Here is a 22,221-nt window from a genome sequence, read left to right as displayed (position 1 = left end):
AGAGAAGAGACTGAACACGAGGCACCATCACAGCACATTGAGAAGTGGGTTCACCAGCAGTTCGAGTGGGAGACACACCGACATCGGTTTATGTTTGTCATTGTGAACTTATCGTCAAAGATGACACCAAAAACCACAAAACAGTTTTCGAAACCAAGCCAACTTCTCGCTATGCGAAACCCCTGTGACTGTTGACTATGCAGGTGACAGGTTGACTGAATCCGGCTTTCCAGGGAACAGCAGATGAAGGAGGTGGGACCATCGACTGGATCACTGTTTCTTTAAATGCATGCACTCTGAGAACCAATGGCACGTGAACGCGGGGAGGCGGGGGAACGCGGGGAGGCGGGGGAACGCGGGGAGGCGGGGGAACGCGGGGAGGCGGGGGAACGCGGGGTGGCACAATGAACAAAGGGACCATTTTAATATAAAGCACTATTAAATCACATGCAACGAGGTGAAATGTAGGAATTTTAAGGACTTTGCCAAGTAATTTAGAAATTATAACTGCTTTTATTCAAAACTAAAAAGGTATCCATTACCCTAATTTGCTGGAATTGTAGTTCTTATGAGAAACAGTATCTACTGAGAAAACTGGTCCAAAATTAATAATAAAAAAATAACTTTAAAAAGGAAAAAAATCTGGTTAAAACCAGAATATAAAATTGTGAAGACAAGATCAGCTGGATAGTGGTGTCAGGAGTACTGTGATCCGGGCAGTGAGTGCTACTGCTCATGGCCAGCGGTCCCAGCGCCCCCTGCAGGCGATGCCGGTGCTGCAGGAGCTGGCTAGGGTCAGGGATTGAAAGGGAAGCCCAGGAGTGTGTTTAAAAAAGAAAACTCTGACAACCACAGCAACATCTACGTGCTGCTTCCAAGCACACAGAGAACTGAAATTAAACACGAGACAAGGGCTCCAAATGTTGGGAGAATATGTTCCTTCCGACACGCCAGAGAATGGGACACGAGCTGGGTTTCAGGACTGAGCGGCCTGCCACTGAGGACTCGTGATCCACATGCGGTCTTAACACTGATTCTTAAGAATGACTGACCAATGCGTGGATATGCGTGGTCTTGGCACACAGGTCCTCGATACGACACTGCTGAATCCACTCTATGGTACAGTTTTGCTAAGTAATATGTTCTAAAGGGTAAAATTGGGAAAAATTCTACTCAAAAAAGCATGTAAAGTCCACTGTCTTAAGGGAGAAGTTGGATTTTTTTTTTAGGTTAGAACAGGTTTTATGCTAATACAGTACATTCTGGGCTTAGGAAATAGCACATTTGTAAAATGGAAAATGTGATTTTGATTCATAGATAAATCAAACTGAAAATGTTACTAAAAAAAGGAGAAAACGCCTAAATGAGTATGCATAAGCAGCAAGCCCAGCAGACGGTGAGCAGACGGTGTGCAGACGGTGAGCAGACGGTGTGCAGACGGTGAGCAGACGGTGAGCAGACGGTGAGCAGACGGTGAGCAGACGGTGAGCAGCCAGCAAGCGGCGCGCTGGTGAACGACGTGGAATGCCGGTGTGGTCCCCACTTTCCTGGGCAAAGCGGTCTCAGTCACCTCGACAATCTCCAGTGAAACGCTCTGATGATGGAGACCCAGGCGAGGCTATGGCCTGCGCACGCAGACCCGGGCTCACAGACAGCGCCCCACGTGCACGGAGGGGTCTGGGCGGCACGCAGGGACGGCTGCTCCTGCGAGGCTCCGGTCTGACGGCGTGAGGACCGGTGTGTGCCTTGTTCAGCACTCTCAGGACTGTTAACCCCTGGGACGCATGAACCATTACAGGAACAAACCCAATGTCTCCTTCGAGCAGCCCTGTTACCGAGACGGACTTGGGCTTATTATACAAAGCACAGCAACCTGAAATCACACCATCCCAACAGGTTTCATTCTTTCTTTTGACAAACATTTGAAATGGCATTTCCATCCTATGAAGTAAACAGTCACGACGAAACCCACTTCCCTCGTGAGTGTCTAGCCTAGACAGCCTCACTGCAACCACTGGGGATACCAGGCGACCATTGAACTGATTGAGCAAAGATTCACTTAGGGCTTTCCCCGCGGAAAGTGTAAGAAGAATGCTTGAAGTAGAAGGGTCTGTAGAGCACTAGGGCTGCACCAGGAATGCTGGGGTGAATGGGTGGCACGGCGGCCCGTGGCCCCCGCTGCGGCAGGGTGCCCTCACTGGGCGGTGGCCAGGTTCTTGGGAGGAAGGAGCTTGTAAGTGTTGAAGTAGCCCACCAGCTGCTGGGGGATCTCAGCCAGGACACACTGAGCCAGCGCCTCCTTGGGGGCCTGTGAAAACAATCAGCGACTCATCAGCAACCACACCTCCCCTGCAGGCCCCAGCCCTGGGCTGCATCTTGTCCTGGGAACAGTCCGAGGAGAACAGGGCTGAGCTGAGAACACCGCCATCCTGCCAACACTGGCGGGTTCTTTTCTGGCGCAGGTGATGGTTTCTTGTTGTTGTCCTTCAACTTTAAATGTGGGTCTTTCACTCACTAGGTACTAATTTTTTGATTGCTTATTCTGAAACACTTGCAGATTGGTAGGAAGGAGGGAAAGATGAGCCGTACTTGAGGGCAGTCCCAACAGCACCGGCCTGCGGCCCATCGCACACACTGCCAGAGGTGTGCGGGCCGCAGCCTGCAGCACACCCACCCCACCACCACGGCTCCGCCAACGGGCGGTTCCCGCGGCTGCCCCGCCCCTGCGCAGACACCTGTCTGGACTAGAGGAGCGGTACTCACATTCTGGAACTGTCTGAAAGGCACGAACTGCACGATGTCCCTGACAGCTGCCTCGCCTGATGGGGAGCGCAGGGCCCCGCCATCGCCGTCCAGAAACTCCATGGCGCTGAAGTCGGCACCTCCCACTCCCACGATGATGATGGACATGGGCAGCTTGGCGGCGTTGACGATCGCCTGCCTGGTCTCGTCCAGGTCTGTGATCACGCCGTCAGTGATGATCAGGAGCACAAAGTACTGCTGCCGGAGGGGAGGGCACAGCAGTGAGCAGTGTGAGCTCCCGCCGGGAAGGTCACAGCGCAACACCTGCAGCTCAGGAGGCTCAGTCTCTCCTCCCTCACTTTCCTCACAGGCTCCGCCCAGGACACCATCTGCTTCAGAGAGTCTGAGATCTCTGATGACAAGGGATTTTACTCATGAAAACGTGGCAGGCTCATTAAAAGTACAACAGACCACAAGCCAGGGCGGGCATAAACCCACAGGAGCAAGACATGGAAATGCCAGACTAAACTCCCAGTGGGCACAGGAATAAGTCCTCTGAGTTAACTGAGGAAGGAAGTCTGTCCGAATATCAGCCAAGGGAGCAAGTACAACTCCGGCAGAAGAGAGAGGATTGTTTCTCAAACCAAAACACACTTTAAAAAAATGAATACGGACTTCCGGTCAAGGTAAACGTGGTCTCGCCTCCTCCCACAACCACATCAAAGTTACAACTAAACTACAGAACAACCATCATTCAGAACCACCTGAAATCGAGCTGAATGGAAGTCCTACAGCTACGAGATTAAAAAGAAGCCACGTGAAGACTGGTAGAAGGGGTGGAGGCAACCAGGCTGGTCCCACACCCATGTGTGGCAGATAAAAATCAGGAGGGCTGTGTTGATTGGGAAGGTCCTTCCTGAGGACTGAGGGGTCCCCATCCCACACCAGGCTCCCAGCTCAGGGTTCCAGTGCCAGGAAGAGAGTCCCCATCACTTCTGGCTAGAAAACCAGCAGGAACTGAGGCTGAGGGAGGCTGAGGCTGCTGGAGCCCCAGGCAGCTTCTCTTAAAGGGCCCACGCACAGACTTGCTCGGACTCAGTCCTTCTGGGCTCCACTGTTGGGGAGGCAGCTTGAAAGGCACCAAAGACATACGAGGAAGAATTGAGTTGTCTGGCATTGGGGAGGAGCATCTTTCTCCTGAACAGACGTGATGGCGGAAGCTGTTGCTCCTTGGGTGAGCCCTTCCCCGACAGGGCAGGCAGATAGTCACTACATGTGGGACCCCAGCAACCTGGCTCACACTGTTTGCCCCGCCCTGGTGATTCCCTGAGGCCCTGCCCCCCCACCCAACTTTCAGGCCCATCCAAGCTGTTTCCAAAGACTTTACCATAGGATTGGCCTGTCTTGGATCCTGCTTCAGAGTTTCCTAAAATCTCTCAAACAAGCAGCATCTGGTCTCAGCGAGCCCCATACCTCTCACTAAGTGGCCCCAGGCCTGGCACTAGAAGCAGCCAGGCTTGGTTCACAACTTGGCATTTCCTGGGCACCTCTAAGCCCAGCATAAGAAGCAGCCATCGGTAGATCAGTTTGTAGCTTATGCCTGGTGGCCCCGGGTAGAACATAGGCAGAGGCTGACCTTGCCCCAGAGCCAGCACACCCAGTGGACAGCTTCAGACCACATAGAAGCACCACCACCCAAGCACCTCCACAAGTGACACACTCAAGGGGTGGACTCAGTGGGTACCAGAGCCCTGCTGAAGTAAGTCTTGCTCTGTGCGGTGGCCCCTGCACAGCTGATCCTCCAAGGTGGTCAGAGGGCACAGCCAGTCCTTGCAGCTGATCAGCCTGAGTAAGTCCTTCCCATCGATGTGCCAAGAGCAATCAAGACTCAATTACAAACAGAAGGGTGTACAGTCCACACTAAGGGTGCACCTCAAGGGCCCAGCTGGGTGATCAGGGAGGCTGTGCCACTGGACCCTACAGGACACCTACAACTACAGGCCACTCTACGAAGCCTAGGAGACATAGCAACTCTACCTAATACATAGAAACAAACACAGCGAAGCAGCCAAAATGAGAAGTCAAAGAAACATGTTCCAAATGAAGGACCAAAACAAAACTCCAGGAAAAGAACTAAACAAAACAGGGATAAGCAATCTAACAGATGCAGAGTTCAAAATACTGGTTATAAGGAAGCTCCAGGAACTTAGTGAGAATGTCAAGAGCATATAAAAGGACCAGTCAGAAATGAAGGATGCACTAACTGAAGTAAAAAATAATGTACAAGGAATCAATAGTAGAGTAGGTGAAGGCAAGAAGCAAACCATCAATTTGGAACATAAGGAAGCAAAAAAACACCCAATCAGAACAGCAAAAAGAAAAAAGAATCCAAAAAAATGAGGACAGTGTATAAAGCCTCTGGGACAACTTCAAGTGTACCAACATTTGCATCATGGGGGTGCCAGAAGGGGAAGAGAGCGAGCAAGACATTCAAAACCTACTTGAAGAAATAATGACAGAAAACTTCTCTACTTGCTGAAGGAAACAGACATACAAGTCCAGGAAGCACAGAGAGTCCCAAACAAGATGAACCCAAATAGGTCCACACCAAGCCACATCACCACAAAATGCCAAAGGTTAAAGATAAAGAGAAAATCTTAAAAGCAGCAAGAAAAAAGCAGTCCGTTATCTACAAAGGAGCTCCCATAACACTGTTAGCTGATTTCTCAACAGAAACTTTGCAGGCCAGAAGGGAGTGGCAAGAGATATTCAAAGTGATGAAAAGCAAAGACCTACAACCACGATTACTTCCTGCAAAGCTATCATTTAGAATCAATGGCCATATAGTTTCCCAGACAAAAAAAATAAAGGAGTTCATTACCACCAAACCAGTATTATATGAAACGTTGAGGGGGTCTTCTTGAAGGAGAACAACAAAAATATGAACAATAAAATGACAATAAATACAAATCTATCAACAATTGAATCTAAAAAAATGAGCAAGCAGAATAGAAAGAGACTGATGGATACAGAGGACTTTTTGTTGACTGCCAGATGGGAGGAGGCTGGGGGGATGGGTGAAAAAGATGAAGGAATTAAGAAGTACAAATTGGTTGTTAGACTGATGAACCTCAAAGGGAAGTGGGGAGGTGGGGCAGGAAGAGAGAAACCAAAGAACTTCTATGCATATGTGCATGACCAGTGGACATAGACAATAGTGTGAGGAAGGCAGGAGGGAGGGGGGATTGGGGACGAGGGGGTCAATGAGGGGAAAAGTGGGGACATCTGTAATACATTCAACAATAAAGATAAGTTAAAAAATGGATATGGTTCAAAGGGGGTGAGCTCTCTCAACTGTCATCTCTGATAAACATTTTAGGGAACTGGAAAATGTCATATAAAGTTGTGACTCTATCTTTTGGGTCATTCGAGTCTAGACTGGGAGTAAGTTTTGTGACAGCAGCTAACGTGCTGAGTTCACTGTGGCCCAGGCCCTGCGCACTTGACATGAATCATCTCATTTCACTATTTCAACAACTGTCTGAGCAGTCACTGTGCCTTGCCCCTGAGACACTGAAGCTAGGAGAGTCGAGGTATCCAAGGTCTCACAGATAAGGGCTGTCTAATCCAGACCTTTTTAGTACAGTGAGTAATTCTGCAACAGCACCTCAAGTGGTAAGTCTCAAGCTTTCATATGTTGGGTCTACCTTCATTGTGGGGTGGGAGGGTGGTTAAAACTGATCAAAATAATTCCAATGACACAGAAGAGACTCAGGTGGAAGGGTTGTTTTGTTCTTGTCTTGTTTCTAATGATCACTAGTTAAACAGCAGATGTTGCCCCGGCACCAAGGATGACTGTGCCCTGGCTTCACGCTCTGCCTTTACCTCAACAGTCACATCACAAACAGGCCTGGGAACAGGTCGGCCCGCATCTCCCCGTCCCCGTAACGGAGGACTTACAGAAGCCGTCTGCTGCTGTGTGGCTGCAGCAGCAAACCTGGCCACGTGGTTGATGATCGGGGAGAAATTCGTCGGTCCGTAGAGTTTTATCTGCGGCAGGCAGGCCCGGTATGCCTCCACGATGCCCTGGATCCCTGGACAGAAAGAGCGGTACGGAGGACGCTCAGGCACCGTATGACTGCTCGTTATTCACCATCTGGGTAACTAAAGCACATACACGTTTCGACACCCAGTGCTGCAAGTAGTCTGGTCTACAGCCAGGAGTTCCTCTCAGTTTGCTGTATCGCACACCTCCCTAGCTTCGCTCCGTCACAAAGGAGAAGGCATTTCTTCTCATCTCGGCAAAATTATTCACTAGTCGGCAGTCGGACTGTTCGAGTGCCTAATTTCAATGTTTTAGGAATGAGACTCTGATGGAAAGAGGAGCTGTCGTACAACCGGCGTTGGTGAGAAAATGACCGGAGAGAGGGCAAACGGCTGCGTGCGGTCAGAGGCCACAGACAGGCCGGCTGGCTGCGCCCTGTGGGAACTGCAGCCCTCGCAGACCTAGCGCAGCGCTTCTCGCCGGCGCGCAGCGACACTTCCAAACATGCAATACCTGACCTTGGGTCAAGGTGCCGGCCTCTTTTCTACCGCCTCACCCCCACCCCGAAGCCTGTCCGTGTCCACGCGAGTGCACGCTGGACCTTCCTGTAGCCAGTGCCCGCTCCTCCAAGAGGAGCTGCAGACCGTGGACTGACTACTCATCTCACCGAGGGCTTACTTTAAAATCAATTTGTATGTGAAAGGAATATGAATCTATTTATTGACCAAATCTCAAGATGGAGAGCTCTTTTGTTCCATGAACCCTCTCAAGGCAGAAGAATGTGGCCTGCGAACTTCACCATCATAGCGATGTCACCTCTCTCCCCACCCACTGGGTGCCGTTCCTCCACTTTATGACGGAAAGGCAAGTATGTCACAGAAATCTGGAGAGGGGAGTGAGGAGATTTAAATCACCAGAAAAAAACCAACCACCACCGGGCTCTCTGGAGACACTGCCCAAGCGTGCTCACTCACCACTGCAGTAGGGGTTGGACGGATTGAAGTTCATGGGAAATTCATGCGAAACCTGAAAGATGGAAAGGGGCCGATGAGGCTGGGTTGCTTCCCTAGGAGGCAAATCCTGGGGACGGGGTCCCTCTTACCTGCCACTGAGGAGGTATCTGAGCTCCAAACCCAAATGCTGGGAACATTTTATCACTACAAAGAAAATTTGAAAAAGTAAGACTTTTTGTTTTTTTTCAAAATACAGTTTTATCTTTACTTATACTAAGAACAACATGAGCTAATTTTTAAAAAATGTTTAAATCTTAAAAAAATATATAGATAAAAGAAAGATTACCCATAATAAACACAGAAAAATGTTACTGTATGGTAATTCTCATTCTAAGCATTTGTATGTGCTCTGAGGGAAAAAACTGTCTCTATACATATGTTTATAAAAGTGGAGTTTATATTCCTATTTTATATTTTTTCTAATTCCATACTGTGTATTTCATTCAATAAATAAGAAGAGAAATCCATAAAGCCCCCCAAAACCACAACTCTTTTCATTTGTTTATGGCAAACTTATCTGGCAGTCCGATGTGAGTCCAACCGACACGAGGCTATTTTTAGCCATATTATGTAAATATTCAAAAATGGCCACAGAAACACAGTGCAAATGCCACATAAAAACTCAGGTTCTGCAGCAAAGTGTATGACTATTTGGCCCCAGCAGTGTAGGAGAGCCGGAAACCTGAACCTACAGGCCCTGTGGAAGGGCGGTGTGGCCCCGTGTGGGCTCCTCCCAGGGCCTGCCCCAGACCCTGGAATAAATGTGCTCATTTCCTACTAGGGACGTTCTTCTCCACGTACAGGGGTAACGGCTCTTCTCGCATTGAGCACAGAACTGTGTCACACACATCAAATCCTTTCCCCAGCTTTAACCCTTGTCACATGCTGAGTTACATACACACACTTGGGGCTATGGCTTCGGTCCATGGGTCATTTCTAGTCCCTAATCCAATTCACATGCCTTTAAAATGTTCCACTATCTGCTTGGACAACCGTTTCTCTTCTCCTCCTGAAAAATTTCTTGGCTATTCTGATTCATTTTACCTTCTAGAAAATTGTAAGGATTATTTTGTCAGGATTCCATTGCAATATTGATTAAAATATATTAATTTAGGGAAACAGTTTTATATTTTACAACATTTTGACATCTGTCTCTCTAGAATCACGGCTTATCTTAAACAAGTTTCTATCTTTATCCTTCAGTACAATTTTGTAGTTTTCCCTCAGTAAAGATCCTATACCTTTGACTAAATTTATTCTCAATTTTTTTTTAAAAAAGTTTTTATTGATTTTTTTTTTTTTTAGAGAGAAAGAGAAACGTTGACGTGAGAGAAAAACAGGGATCGGCTGGCTGCCCCCTGCGTGTCCCCTACTGGAGATCGAGCCCAAAACCCAGGCATGTGCTCTGACCAGGAATAGAACCAGGACCTCTCAGTCCATGGGACAACATTCAGTCCACTAAGCCACACAAGCCGGTTCATTATCAATTTTTATTACATTCTGAATTGTGATCTATTATCTACCATAACTTTTTTTTAAATCACCTTAACCATTTTTTAATTTAATTAATTTATTTTCATTACAGATGTTTCTCATTTTCCCCCACTGACACCTTCCTCCCTGCCCCCAGCCCCACTTCACTGTGGTCTATGTCCACTGGTTATGCATATAAGTTCTTTGGTTTATCACCCACAGACACACCGAGGTTTGTCAGTCTGAACTCTACTTCTATGTCTCTGGGTCTACTTTGTTCATCAGCTTATTTTGTTCATTATATTCCACAAATAAGTGAGACCAAATACTTGACTTTCTCTGACTGGCTTGTTTCACTTAGCATCAATGCTCTCCAGGTCCCTCCATGTTGTCTCAAAGGATGAGAGATCTTTCTTTCTTACAGCTGCATAGTACTCCATTGTGTATATGTACCACTGCTTTTTTATCCACTCATCTACTGATGGGCACTTGGGCTGTATCCAGATCTTAGCAATTGTAAATAGTGCTGCTATGAACATGGGGGTACATATATTCTTTCTCATTGGTGTTTCAGGCTTCTTAGGATATATTGCTAGAAGTAGGATCACTGGGTCAAATGGCAGATCAATTTTTAATTTTTTGAGGAAACACCATATTGTTTTCCATAGTGGCTGCACCAGTCTGCACTCCCACCAGCAGTGTACTAGAGTCCCCTTTTCTCCACACCCTCGCCAACACTTGTTGTTTGATGATTTGTTGATGGTAGCCATTCTGACAGGTGTGAGGTGATTCCTCATTGTTGTTTTAATTTGCATCGCTCTAATGATTAGTGATATTGAGCATTTTTTCATATGTCTCTTGGCCATTTGTATGTCCTGTTTGGAGAGGTGTCTATTTAGGTCCTCTGCACATATTTAATTGGACTCTTTGTCTTCCTTTTGTTGCGTTGTATGAGCACTCTATTTATTTTGGAAATTACCCCTTTATCTAATGTATCATTGGCAATTATGTTTTTCTATACAGTGGGTTACCTTTCCATTTTGATTCCTGTTTCTTTTGCTGTGTAGAAGCTTTTTAGTTTGATGTATCCACAGATGTGTCCATTTATTCATTTTTTCCTTTGTTTCTGTTGCCCAAGGCATTGTTATCAGTGAAAATTCTGCTGTGTGTGATGTCTGAGATTTCGTTGCCTACATTTTCTTCTAGGATTTTTATGAATTCACAAGTCACATTTCAGTCTTTTATCCAGTCTGACTTTATTCTTGTTCATGGTGTAAGTTAATGGTCTAGTTTCTTTCTTTTTTTTTTTTTGCATGTAGCTGTCCAATTTTTCCAACACCATTAAAGAGGCTGTCTTGACTCCATTGTATGCTCTTGCCACCTTTGTCAGATATTAATTGATCATAATGTCTTGGGTCAATTTCCAGGTTCTCTGTTCAATTCCATTGATCTATATGCCTGTTCTTGTGCCAGTACCAAGCTGTTTTGATTACAATGGCTTTATAGTATAACCTGATATCTGGTAATGTGATCCTTCCTACTTTGTCCTTCTTTTTCAAGATTGCTGTTGCTATTCGGGGTCTTTTTTGGTTCCATATAAACTTCTGAAGTATTTGTTCTAGTTCTGTGAAATATGTTGTTGGTATTTTAAAGGGGATTGCACTGAATCTATAGATTGCTTTGGGTTGTGTAAACATTTTTAATGATGTTAATTCTTCCAATCCATGAACAAGGTATGTGCTTCCACTTTTTTATATCTTCCTTTATTTCTTTTTCAATGTCCTGCAGCTTTCTGTGAACAGGCCCTTTACTTCTTTGGTTAAGTTTATTCCTAGGTATCTTACTTTTTTTGTTGCAATGGTAAATGGGATTGTATTTTTAGTTTCTCTTTCTGTGTATTCATTATTGGTGTATAAAAATGCCAACAATTTCTTGATGCTGATTTTGGTATCCTGCTACTTTGCTGAATTCATTTATTAAATCTACTAGTTTTTTGATGGAGTCTTTAGGGTTTTCTATGTACAATATCATGTTATTCAAATAATGACCGCTCTACTTCTTCCTTTCCAATTTGGATCCCCTTTATTTTTTCTTCTTGTCTGATTGCTGTGGATAAGACTTCCAGTACCATGTTGAATAAGAACGCTGAAAGTGGGCATCCCTGTCTTGTTCCTGTTAAAGGAAATGTTTTGTTTTTGCCCGTTGAGTATGATATTGGCTCTAGGTTTGTCATAAATAGCCTTTATTATGTTGAGGTATGATCCCTCTATTCCCACTTTGCTGAGAGTATCATAACTTCTTGAATTGATTATTGCTGGTTAGGGAGAAATTGCTGACATTTTACGTTGTCTCGGACCACCTCGGAACTCTCACTCCTTCCTGTTTCCGCTGGCCCCGAGCAGTGAGTGTGCTCCTCCAGGGCTGCTGAAGGTGGTGTCGGCCTGTCCTGGGCTGCGGCCTGCGGAGCGGCTGCCTGCTCCGCTCATGCCTCCTGCTCCACTGCGCTCTCGGCCTCTGTGAGCCAACTCAGTAAGTTAAAGCTTCCTGAACGTGTCATCCTTCAATCCAGATTTTCCAATGTAACACAGAGAGTTTCAGTGTCAACGTATAATTTTTAATGTTTTTGTCTCAATTTATGCCTATAATCTCTGTCTCGTTACTAATATTCTGATGATGTTTTCTCTTTCATGGGGGTCACTACTGCCAAAGATCTGCCTCAAACCTCCCAAGTCCTTACTCCACGTCAGATGAGGAAGTTAGTGCAGCTGGATGGGTGTGTCTCTGGAGCTGAATCTGCAACCCAGGTACGTGCCCCTGACCAGGAATTGAATCCAAGACCCTTCGGTCTGAGGGCCGACACTCTAACTGCTGAGCCAAACCGGCCGCGGCTTCCTTCCTATTCTTTTATTTTATTGAAAAGTAGTTCACTGATTTGTAACTCTTGTTTGAAAATGAAAGCACGCAAAGCAGAACCGACAGGGAGAAGCAGCACGCAGCCCTCTCATGTCCCCCTGCTTCCCGAGGCCTGAGCGCTCTCGTCGTCCCTTCCATCCGAGCCAGCCGCGCACGTCCTCGCTTCCTCGTGCTGAGGTCTGTGCGGTCATCCCGGCGGTCTGAGAGTGCCCTGCCAACACCTACTCTTTACACGTGCCCCGTTGTGACTGCTACTTTGAAGTTTTTAGTATACTTCTAGCTACTTTCAATGGAGATGCTTTGAGACTCTGTTACTAAACATGCCCATGGTTATAATTTCGCTTTGGATTATATAACCAGGTGTTCCATAAGTAATCTTTTACTGTTTTTATGGGTTCTGCCTTAAATTTGAGGCTGGTCCTAGGGCTACCACCCTTGCTTGCAGTCTGTTTGCATTTTCCCGAAAAAGTCGAATCTTTAAACATCGTGACAGGCTAATGGAAAGCCACATCAGTAAGTAAGGGCTTTTATCGTAAAGAAATAGGTAAAAATGAGCGAAATTTTATCCTGCACCCTAACAGATAAAGAACGAAAAATTACGAATGCACATTTTCTTCCCTATTGTTTAGCAAACCTCTAAAAGGACCTATTTAAATATATTTAAAATCTATCCATTGAGAATCCATTCAGAATATTTTATAGCAATCAGGTCACATTATCCTTCAACACTTGTTCAAAGTCACCAGAAGATGAGTTCACGATGACCGCCCAGGAAAGAGCTGGAATTAGTGTGAGTGTTTATAGGATGTGCCGTCTGGACTTCAACGCAGACACCCTCTCCCTGACCAGTCAGCCCCACGGAACGGGGTCTGAGAAACAAGAGCCTGCCGACTGCAGTCAGCTGTCACACAAGCACGGGTCCAGAGTACGTTGGCAATGACCACTAACCGGGGTCTGCGCCAAGGTAAACACTGGGACTGTCCGAAGGAGAAAGACAGCAGCCTGTCCCCAGCTCAGCAGGGAACAAGCTCAGGAGACAAACGGCCCCCCGGGAGTGAGGGAGACACGCAATACTCACGCATCGTAGTCTTGAATGACCTGCCCTACGGACCAGATGGCGGTCAGGTACTCGTTCACACCGTTGGGGCTGATGTGATGAAGGGAGTCAGGGGACCGTGGGTCCCCGTTGGAGCCGGTGAAGTCCACCCCCACCTGCAGGTGACAATAGCAGCCCTTACTCAAGAAGCAGGACCCCCACATGCATGCCCAGGAAAGTGGCCAGAGGACACAGCCTGCACCCTACAGCCTGCCTGGCAGTGCCCACAGGGCCTGAGACCACAGATGTGTCCAGTAGCACCCGGGCCTCATGCAAAGCGGCCTGCGCTCCATCCGCGAGATGCTTAATTGTGAACTGTCACACCATGAGCTCAGACGAAGGGCCTGCTTTCCTAAGTCTGACTGATGTTGTTACTGAAATCACTACAGGCAATCACTGCTCTGGACATGTCTGCTTTCTGCAGGGGCAGGACCAGATCTCAGGCAGAGAGCAGCTCCAGGCTGCACCAGGCCACCTGTCCAAGGACACCACGCAGAGTGCACATTTCATCACCAAGTCAGTCCTGTAGGAGGAAGGCCACAGGCCATGGAAGTGTTCTTCTGGCAAAATGGACTCGGAAACATGCAGCGAGGTACTCACGGTGAAGTTCAGCTGACAGCCGCCCATGATATAGTCCAGGAAGGTACATTCCACCATAATCTACGAGCAGACAGCGGCGGTTAGAGCTGACCCACCACTGCCCTGCAGACAGCGCTCCCTGCAGACCTGTTAACACTGCGTGACAGAACACGGCACAAACACGCAGACACCACCCTGCACTGTGTCTGAGGCCCCGCCCCACACGTCAGAGTCTGAAGATTTTAATAATTACAGCAACGTTCAGATTAAAAGAATGGCCAAAGGTGAAATACATTCACTTTATGTTTTAAGAAACTAAGAATAAATCTAATATGTTGAGAGTTTTAATAAGCATAATAATCGAGAATTTTTAAAAGCCCATTTGTTAGTTGTAAGAAACCCCTTGGATTTTCCCCCAACTCATAGCGTCATCACCGCCGACGCAGTGGGACTGCCGGGGGCTCGGGTCTCCTTCGGCAACGAGAACGCTGAACATCCCTGTGCTGCTCTGAAACGCTGTCAAACCCTGGAGGCAAAGTTACTTGAAACACTTTACTATTCCCACTCCTTCCTTTCCCTTGTGCCTAGACGCTGGTGGGATTCCAGCCGCCCCGAATCCGGGCGTGTGTGACATCCACCACACTGGCAGGAGAGCCGGGTGTGACCGCAGGCCTGGGGCGGCCGGGGCCAGCTGACCTCGCACTGCTTCACGCTGACGACGCCTGAGTTCTTGTAGCTCTTCTTCTTCTGCCTCTTCTTCTCATTCACGCACTCAAATTCCACCTGCAGGGGAAGAGAGAATGTCCGTCCTCACTAGCGACACTAGCAAGTCAGTGAGAATATAAAGGAATGACTGTCTTCTCCTGGAACCAAGCCACCTGCTGACGCAGGTCTACTGCAAAACATGGCCCTGAAACCCGACATAATACACTCGGTACGTGACAGTCTTCGGTGAGATTTCCAAAGCCACTCCCAAAAGTATATGCCTTTTAAATAGTTTATAAATATACACTTCCTTGCAAACCTCTAAGTAATAATCTTTGCTCTCTACGAGAATCACTCCCGGTTGTTGGCGCCCACAAAGAGCAGACACGTGCTGCTTAGGGAAGATGCCTGCCACCAGGAGCAGCTCATGGCCAAGCTCAGCATCTCTCCCCGCGACCAAGTCAGAAGCAGATCTAATGCCGCCCTCACACACTTCCCTCCCCAGACCGTCTGCTTCCCGCGTCCTGTCCACCTGTCTGTCTGAAGGTGTGGCTCACGTCCTCCTCTGTGACATCCGCGGCTGTCCTGGTGTTCTCCGACCCGCACCCATCTCCTAAACTTCTGCAGCCACACAGAATGGACTTCATACTTCGTATTGTCCTCAAGTGTTTCCTCCCACTCACTCTTTTCACAGCTAGGGTGTGACAACTCCCACGACACCTTCAATTCTCAGTGTCTCGCCTAACAACAGAACACAGGGACCCCAGCGCACACTGGATGAGTCGTCTTCTGGCTAACAAAGCCACTTCTGCACCCCAAAGTCATTACTGATTTTCTAAGAACCGAACACCGAAAGCACGTTTGACACGATGACATAAAACAAAACTACGCTCAACTTCTTGAGGGGTCAGGATCCTGCCAGAGTCTCCCATCACCATAAACACCAGTCGCTGAGTATCTGGGTGCGGAAATGTTCCGAGCAGAACTCTCATGGTGAAAGGCCACGTCACTCTGCCTCCTTGCCCTCTCGGCCCGAGAACAGACAAGGCTGCCCTGCCTGACCACCAGGAGGGAGCAGGCCTGTCACCATGGCAACAGTGAAAGCGTCATCTGTCACAGGTTGGCTGAAGTCAGGAAAACTTTACATGGTGCACTAAGGGCTGTACAGGTAGCTGTTAGCTCATTATTTTCTAAAAGCAGATCATTTACTGATTCTGGAAACAAACTAAAACCAGCAAAACAGCAATCCAGACCATCCTCATAATGAGTTCCCCGGGGAGGCCTATTTTATTTCAAGTGTTCAGGTTTGCACGTTTTCCATTAGTTCTGCCTTAGAAAAACAATCTCTAAGTAGACTATCTGCAGCCGACTTTTGCTCCTGTTTTAATTCGAAGTCTGTTAACCAAAGCAGGTCAATGTCTGCATTCAACCCACGGGTGGGATCTGAGAAGCCCCTCCACCTCGCTGGCATCTCAGTCCTGCCGTGAGTTCTAGGTTCTGTGACCAGGAAGAGGAACAGACTGTGACCCACTGAAAATTCCAGGCCCGCTTTGTTTAAAACTCAATTCTCCAATCAGTTAAACCTAATGGCTGATGGTTGTACTGATAATGTCATTGAGTTCAGATGTGCTAACTCGAAGTTCCATAGCCATGCTTCCAGCCTTCCCGTGGGTAAGGCAAGTCCGAGGGAAGAGCCAGAGGCCGGCTGTAAGAGTGCCCACAGTTCAAACCCAGGCACGTGTCTAGTGCTGTGGGCAGTAATTACTGGGACCAATGAGATGCCAAACGCTTAAAAACAAGATTTTCAATCCAACTATATATGTTGTCTGTAGCCAAGGAAAGCAAACCCTGCATGTTAATGTAACTCAAACTCCAGGATGAATTCTGGGTCACCTGGTTGAGGGTCCACGGTCTCGGAGCGTGTCATAGCACAGTGAACATGCGGTGGACGGCACTGTGCCGGGAGGAAGCGGAACGACACCTGTATGGCCACGTGGCTGAGTGTTCTCAGACGACAGAGACTTGACTTACAGGCGAGCTCCTGGAGGCCTCCTTCAGTTTTGTCATGGTGGTCTGGAACATCCCGATGAGATCGTGCGACCCATCGTTGTCATAGTCATAGCACTCCACCTGAAATCAAGCACAACGGAAATGTATACAAACCAACAGAACCGTTGGAGAAGGATTGGCGGCAACCAGGGACTTACCAGGAAGCGCCCTCATCATCCAAGTCAGTGAGATGTTTAGTGCAGTCTCCTTGGACAGCAGGGACTGGCTTCCCAGAGGGGCAGTGCCGAACCCTTCCGAACCCTCGCTATCCGTGGGACGGGTTCCGGGATCACAGGCAGATGAAAAACAAGACTCTTCAAACACCACATGAAGCAGTTTCCAGTTCCCCTAGCATGTCCTTCATAAGTGCTAATAAAATCCAAATGAAATTACACCTCCTCCTCACCCACCTCTTAACCTTGTTATCCCTGACCCATGGCTCACAGCATCATCTGGAGGAAGGAAGGAGCCGGTGTCTGGGCGGCTGAAGCCACACAATGCAATTCTAGATGATTCAGTCATGGAAACAGCGTGTCATCCTGCCATCTGACAGGCTAGGCTCGAGTGAGGATTAGGCATGAAGTCAGAGCACAGCCCACTGAGGGTCACAGCTCCTACAGTGAGGAGGAACTTCTGGGGAAAGGGTTGAACCCTCGCAAAGTCTCCGCTCCCACGTCCAGCCTCAGCGACAGCCGCTCGCTCTGCCTCAGAGCCGAGCGCACGGCTGAGTGTGTGGTCCGCCGGCAGCTGGAGGCGGGAGGCGATGGAGTGCAGAGAACAGTCACGACCCCTGGACACTCGCTGCACCCAGACCAAGGCGGTGGGAGCTGTCCGCAGGCAGAGGTGTCCATGGTGAGCCCTGCGTAACCACGTCCCTCCGTGCCCTGAGCTCCAGGGCAGACCAGCGCATCTCTGCAAACACGCATGTGCACTGCACACAGTCTTGGAAGACAGCGTGTCCCATGTGGGGCCCAACATCGTTCCAGGAGAGCCGTGCCGAGGACACTGGAATCCGCCCAGAGCCGTGACTGAGACACACGCCTCTGCCGCCCACTCCCCTCCTGTGCAGTGTGCCCCTCTCCGAGCATCTCACAGCGTGACCTTCACGAGGTCATCAGCTTCCCATACATTTCAGGGTCTGCCCCTCTCACCTGGCAGTGTTTTCCTCTCTAGGAGAAGTGAGTTGGGTGCTTATGGTATTTCGTTCCTTACTTTATTTCCATTTCATCCAGGAAGACTAAACATCGGTCCAGTAACAAACTGGGCTAGAAGTGCAGTTCTCTGACCGCCGGAGCTGTGCCCTGCTGCGAGCACTCTGCCCGCTGCCCAGCCCGCGGCGGGACTGCTGTCCTGTGCGCACGGTGCTCAGTTGTTAAGCCCAGAGCCTTCATCTGACTCTTTCAAGTGTCAGGGTTAAAAAGTAATGACTTTAATAATGTTTCCAAATGAACTAAAATGAAAATCAAGTCAAAAACAATCTTAATATTTTAGTAATGCCATTTTGATAGGTTTTTTTTAAATTAGGGTCAACAGAACTTTGCATTTTAGATTTGCATTCTAGAAACTACAATTTACATCTAAGGCAAAATCAAGCTTTGATAATGCCAAGACTTCATTTAAACGATTTATGAAGAGTTAACACTGTTCACATGTTTAGTCTTCCTTAAACTTCAACTGTAATCCCTGATAACTCACTATACTGCCCTGGCAGGCACAGGTGTGGTGCATTTATCATGCTGGCATGTGCTCAGCTATAGTCTGAGAGAAGATGAACTAATGACAGTCATTTTAGTTTCTCTTCTCAAGAATTCAAAAGCTAGGACTACTGTCTGCTTTAAACAGCAGTGCCAGTGGCATTTGTGAAACTGGAACATGCATATGTACACATCTGAACACACGAACGTGGAGAATGCACACACCACGCGCACCGCACTCGTGAGGCATTCCCGTTTAGGGCAGGGCAGCATGCGGGATGATGTCCCCATTTGCCGGATGCTATGGAAACAGTAACACGTGCTGGAGTGACCACACCGCACATCCATCCTGCAGCAAAGACTGCTGATGACTAGCTGCACCCCTGCCCTACGGCTCCCTTCCCCTCGGTCACTTCAAACACCAGGAGAATCAGATGGATGACTTTCTGACACCGCGGAGAAACACAGACAGCAACAATGTAGAAAAGCAAATTGCGGGTCATTGAAACAAACTAAGAAACTTTGAAGAATGGAAGGCATTCGTCAGTGAGCTCAGGAAGTCGGCTTACTTACTCTAACAGCACAGCCCTGCGCAGCCACTGTGTGCAGAAGTGTGAAAACATGGTTTCGTTGTTAACACGGTGCAAACAACCAGGTCGTTTTGATTTAGGCCTGTTTTTCAGCCTCTTTTGCTTTTCAGATCTAATGAAGCTTCAACTTACTACATTAATGTGAAAAGCAAAAGCTCTAGATTTAGAATAACAATGAAAAGTAAAAATTTTTTTGAATTTTTATAGGAGTTTGTTTGAGCCAAACCTATGACCTACACCAGGGAGCAAGGTCTCAAATGCTCTCGAAGTAATGTCAAAGCCGCGTCCCTGCCGCACGTAGCCCTGGAGGCCTCCACGCTGCAGACCGCTGTGGGCCAAAGGCAACTGCGCCCCAAGAGCTCGAGACACTTCTGCTCCACCCGTAACTACTGAGGGGTTAAATTAGGAGCCAGTGTACGTGGCAGGGCAAGCTCACAGCACTCAACATGTGCTCTCCCAGCATGACCTCCTGAGCCCCCAGGGTCTGACGTGGTCCCTGCTCAGTGTCCTCTAGGGCTGTTCCCCTCTGTGTCTCACAATCGCTCCTGTAGGAGAGTTTCCTGATGTATGAACATAGCTAACTGTGGCCCGTTCCCTGGCTAGTTTGTCCTGTGTCTAAGTGAATGGCAGGCGAGTGAAAGAACCTTGGGGGTGAGGAAAGCTGGTCGCCCGCAGAGCCTGCGCCTCCCGCTGCTGGAAACCCCACGCAGCTCCAGCGCCCGAGCTCGGAGAGTCCTCTGCAAACTGAGGACACACTGACGGAGCTAGGAAATGAAGCGGTTTCAGAAACAGCATCATGCTGTGTTTCAGTTTATGACTTCTGTTTTCGCTCATTTAACCCTCACTTTTTTTGTAGCACAGACATTATTTTCTCTATCCTGTAAGTGAAGACGACCGATGACCTGCCCAAGACAGGGAGCTGCTTAACGGGCGGAGTCAAGACTTGGCCTGTGATGCGTCCTAGCCCCAGGCCGGCTCCAGGCCACCCCTCCGGCTTTCCTGCACTGCCTGCAACAGCAGGATGGGTGTCTCCCCACCATCGGGACGGGGACTGGCTTCTAGCTGGACTCTGATGTCAACAAGGGACTCTGGTATAAAAATGTCTTTAAAGTAATATGTGTTTTTTGATAAGTCATTACAAATAAGAACATTTAAAAACCCTCAGACATCTGCTGCAGCTCCCTGTCCCACTCGGCTCTCCCGGCCTCGCAGCGGGAGCATCGGCAGTTTCCGTGACGAGCACTCTGCTCAGACGAGGGTGGACAGGCCACCACGCTCCCTCCTCTGCCGGCCGGGGCGGGCGCTGAGCTCCTAGTTACAGCAGCACCCGCTTTTACTCGCAAGGGACACACCACAGGCAAAGAGGGGAGTTCGAGGCTCCTATTCACAGAGCACAGGGATCTTTTTAAAAAGAAGAAAAATTTAAAGTGACATTTTACTTTAAAAAATAAAGAGTAGCCCTGGCCGGTTTGGCTCAGCGGTTAGAGCGTCAGCCTGTGGTCCAGAGAGACCCGGGTTTGGTTCCCACTAAGGGCATGTACTTCGGTTGCGGTCTGTCCCCGGCCCTGGTTGGGCCGTGTGGGTGGCAGCCACTCGATGTGTCCCTTTCACGTCGATGTTTCTCTCTCTCTCCCTCCCACTCTATCTGAACAAAATATCAAAAAAATATCCTCGGGTGAGGATAAAAAAAATTAAAAAATAAATAAATAAATAAATAAAGAGTAAAATAAAAATCACGATGTTTGACTCAGCATTAGTCAACCATCAGTCAACGTGCCGATCCTTCAAAGTCTTCACCCCCTCAGAGACACCCCCATCTTGTCCCGAGCAACAGAGTCCTGCAGGTCCCTGTCACATCACTTGCTTTAAACACTACCTAACCAATTACGCTGATAAAGAGGCGAGTCGACCTGTACACAAGTTGAAATTACCTTGATCGTCTTGTCCATGTCTCCGTAGCACAGGGAGTTGAGAGAGATTTTGAAAGGCCTCCAGACAGGGTTCAGGTTGTTTTTGATGACCTGTGAAGATGGAGACGCAGAGATGAGTCAGGAGAGCCTGTGTCCCTCCAAGTCCGCGCGCCTCCCTGGTTCCTGCTGTGCCCCGGCCAGTCCGCCACCCATGGAAAGCCAGCGAGGACTGCACAACCGCTACATGACACACGGTGGACCGTCCAGTGTGACGTGCCAAGAGAAAGACAGACTTGGGAAGCGTGTCCACGCACCGCAATGCACCCTCAGAAACCAGACTGCTGAGGGCTGGGAACCAGGGTTTCTAATGCAGGCCCAGAGGACTCAGACTGGAGTCCGAGAGTCTGCGAAAGAGCCGTGCTGGGCTGGGTCTGAAGTTCATTCTCAAATCTTACACCACAGCCAGGTCTGAGCAAATGTGCATGTCTCCCCGCCCTGCCCACTGGAAAGGCCTCGGGCAGCGATACCCCGCAGCAGGCGCAGCCAGCCTCAGGAGGCCAGGGTCGCTGCAGAAAAGCAGGTTGGTGCGCAGCTGGCTCAGGACAAGCATGGGGAGAACTGAGGCTGTGTCAGACAATGAGAGAACCCCTGCCCTGGCGGTGTGGCTCAGCAGCTAGAGCGTCGGACCGAGGACCAAAGAGTCTCGGGTTCAATTCTGGTCAGGGGCACGTACTGTGGTTGTGATTTGGTCCCCAGCCCTGGTTGGGGTCATGAGGGAGGCAGCCAGTTGATGTGTCTCTCTCACATTGATGTTTCTCTCTCACTCTCCCTCCCTCCTGCTCTATCTGAACATAAATGAAAAAATGTTGCCTGGCGAGTGTGACTCAGTGGTTGAGCGTCGACCCTGCCCCAGGGGGTTGCTGGTTCGATTCCCAGTCAGGGCACATGCCCCGGTTGTGGGCCCAATCCCCAGCGTTGGGGCACGCAGGAGGCGGCCAATCGATGTTCTCTCTCATCGATGTTTCTCTCTCTCCCTCTCAATTCCTCTGTCTAAAATCAATTTTTTAAAAAATGTCCTCAGGTGAGGATTTAAAAAATAAAAATAAAAATGAGAGAACGTTTACAGACTTAGACTGGGGCTCGTGCTAACAGGCCAGGAGTCACTGAAGGTCCACTCCCTGTCACTGTGGACAAATCTGAGTGGCAGAAAGGGCGACAGTAACAAACTGTAAACACTGTGTTATAACCACCCATTAATCCACAATGACAGCGAGTATGAAAAAGGAGAACGTGACAGTGGAGCACCTGCTAATGCGCATGAAGGGATGAGAGATTTAGAAAAGAATCATGAAGTTATAGCCCCAGTGATAACTGATGGTCAGGCACAGAGCATCACTAGGCGTTAAACAGTG

General features: G+C 48.5%; 1 protein-coding gene across 1 annotated transcript in view; it reads right to left on the bottom strand.

Moving 5' to 3' along the window:
• Window positions 1-404: 404 nt before the first annotated feature.
• Window positions 405-22,221, bottom strand: part of CPNE3 (copine 3) — a 37,531-nt gene continuing 15,714 nt past the window's right edge. Inside the window, exons 7-16 of the mRNA XM_036264032.1 lie at window positions 20,831-20,920; window positions 16,598-16,696; window positions 14,558-14,644; window positions 13,883-13,942; window positions 13,265-13,398; window positions 7,890-7,944; window positions 7,762-7,813; window positions 6,703-6,836; window positions 2,764-3,000; window positions 405-2,308 (exon numbers count right to left, since the gene is read on the bottom strand). Of these exons, the coding sequence (XP_036119925.1) occupies window positions 2,195-2,308; window positions 2,764-3,000; window positions 6,703-6,836; window positions 7,762-7,813; window positions 7,890-7,944; window positions 13,265-13,398; window positions 13,883-13,942; window positions 14,558-14,644; window positions 16,598-16,696; window positions 20,831-20,920 (1,062 nt within the window). The 3' untranslated portion in view covers window positions 405-2,194. The remainder of the gene's footprint in view (window positions 2,309-2,763; window positions 3,001-6,702; window positions 6,837-7,761; window positions 7,814-7,889; window positions 7,945-13,264; window positions 13,399-13,882; window positions 13,943-14,557; window positions 14,645-16,597; window positions 16,697-20,830; window positions 20,921-22,221) is intronic.

This window comes from Molossus molossus, unplaced genomic scaffold (genome assembly GCF_014108415.1).
Source record: "Molossus molossus isolate mMolMol1 unplaced genomic scaffold, mMolMol1.p scaffold_m16_p_16, whole genome shotgun sequence".
Taxonomy (NCBI): domain Eukaryota; kingdom Metazoa; phylum Chordata; class Mammalia; order Chiroptera; family Molossidae; genus Molossus; species Molossus molossus.
This window is presented reverse-complemented; position numbering and strand designations above follow the sequence as displayed.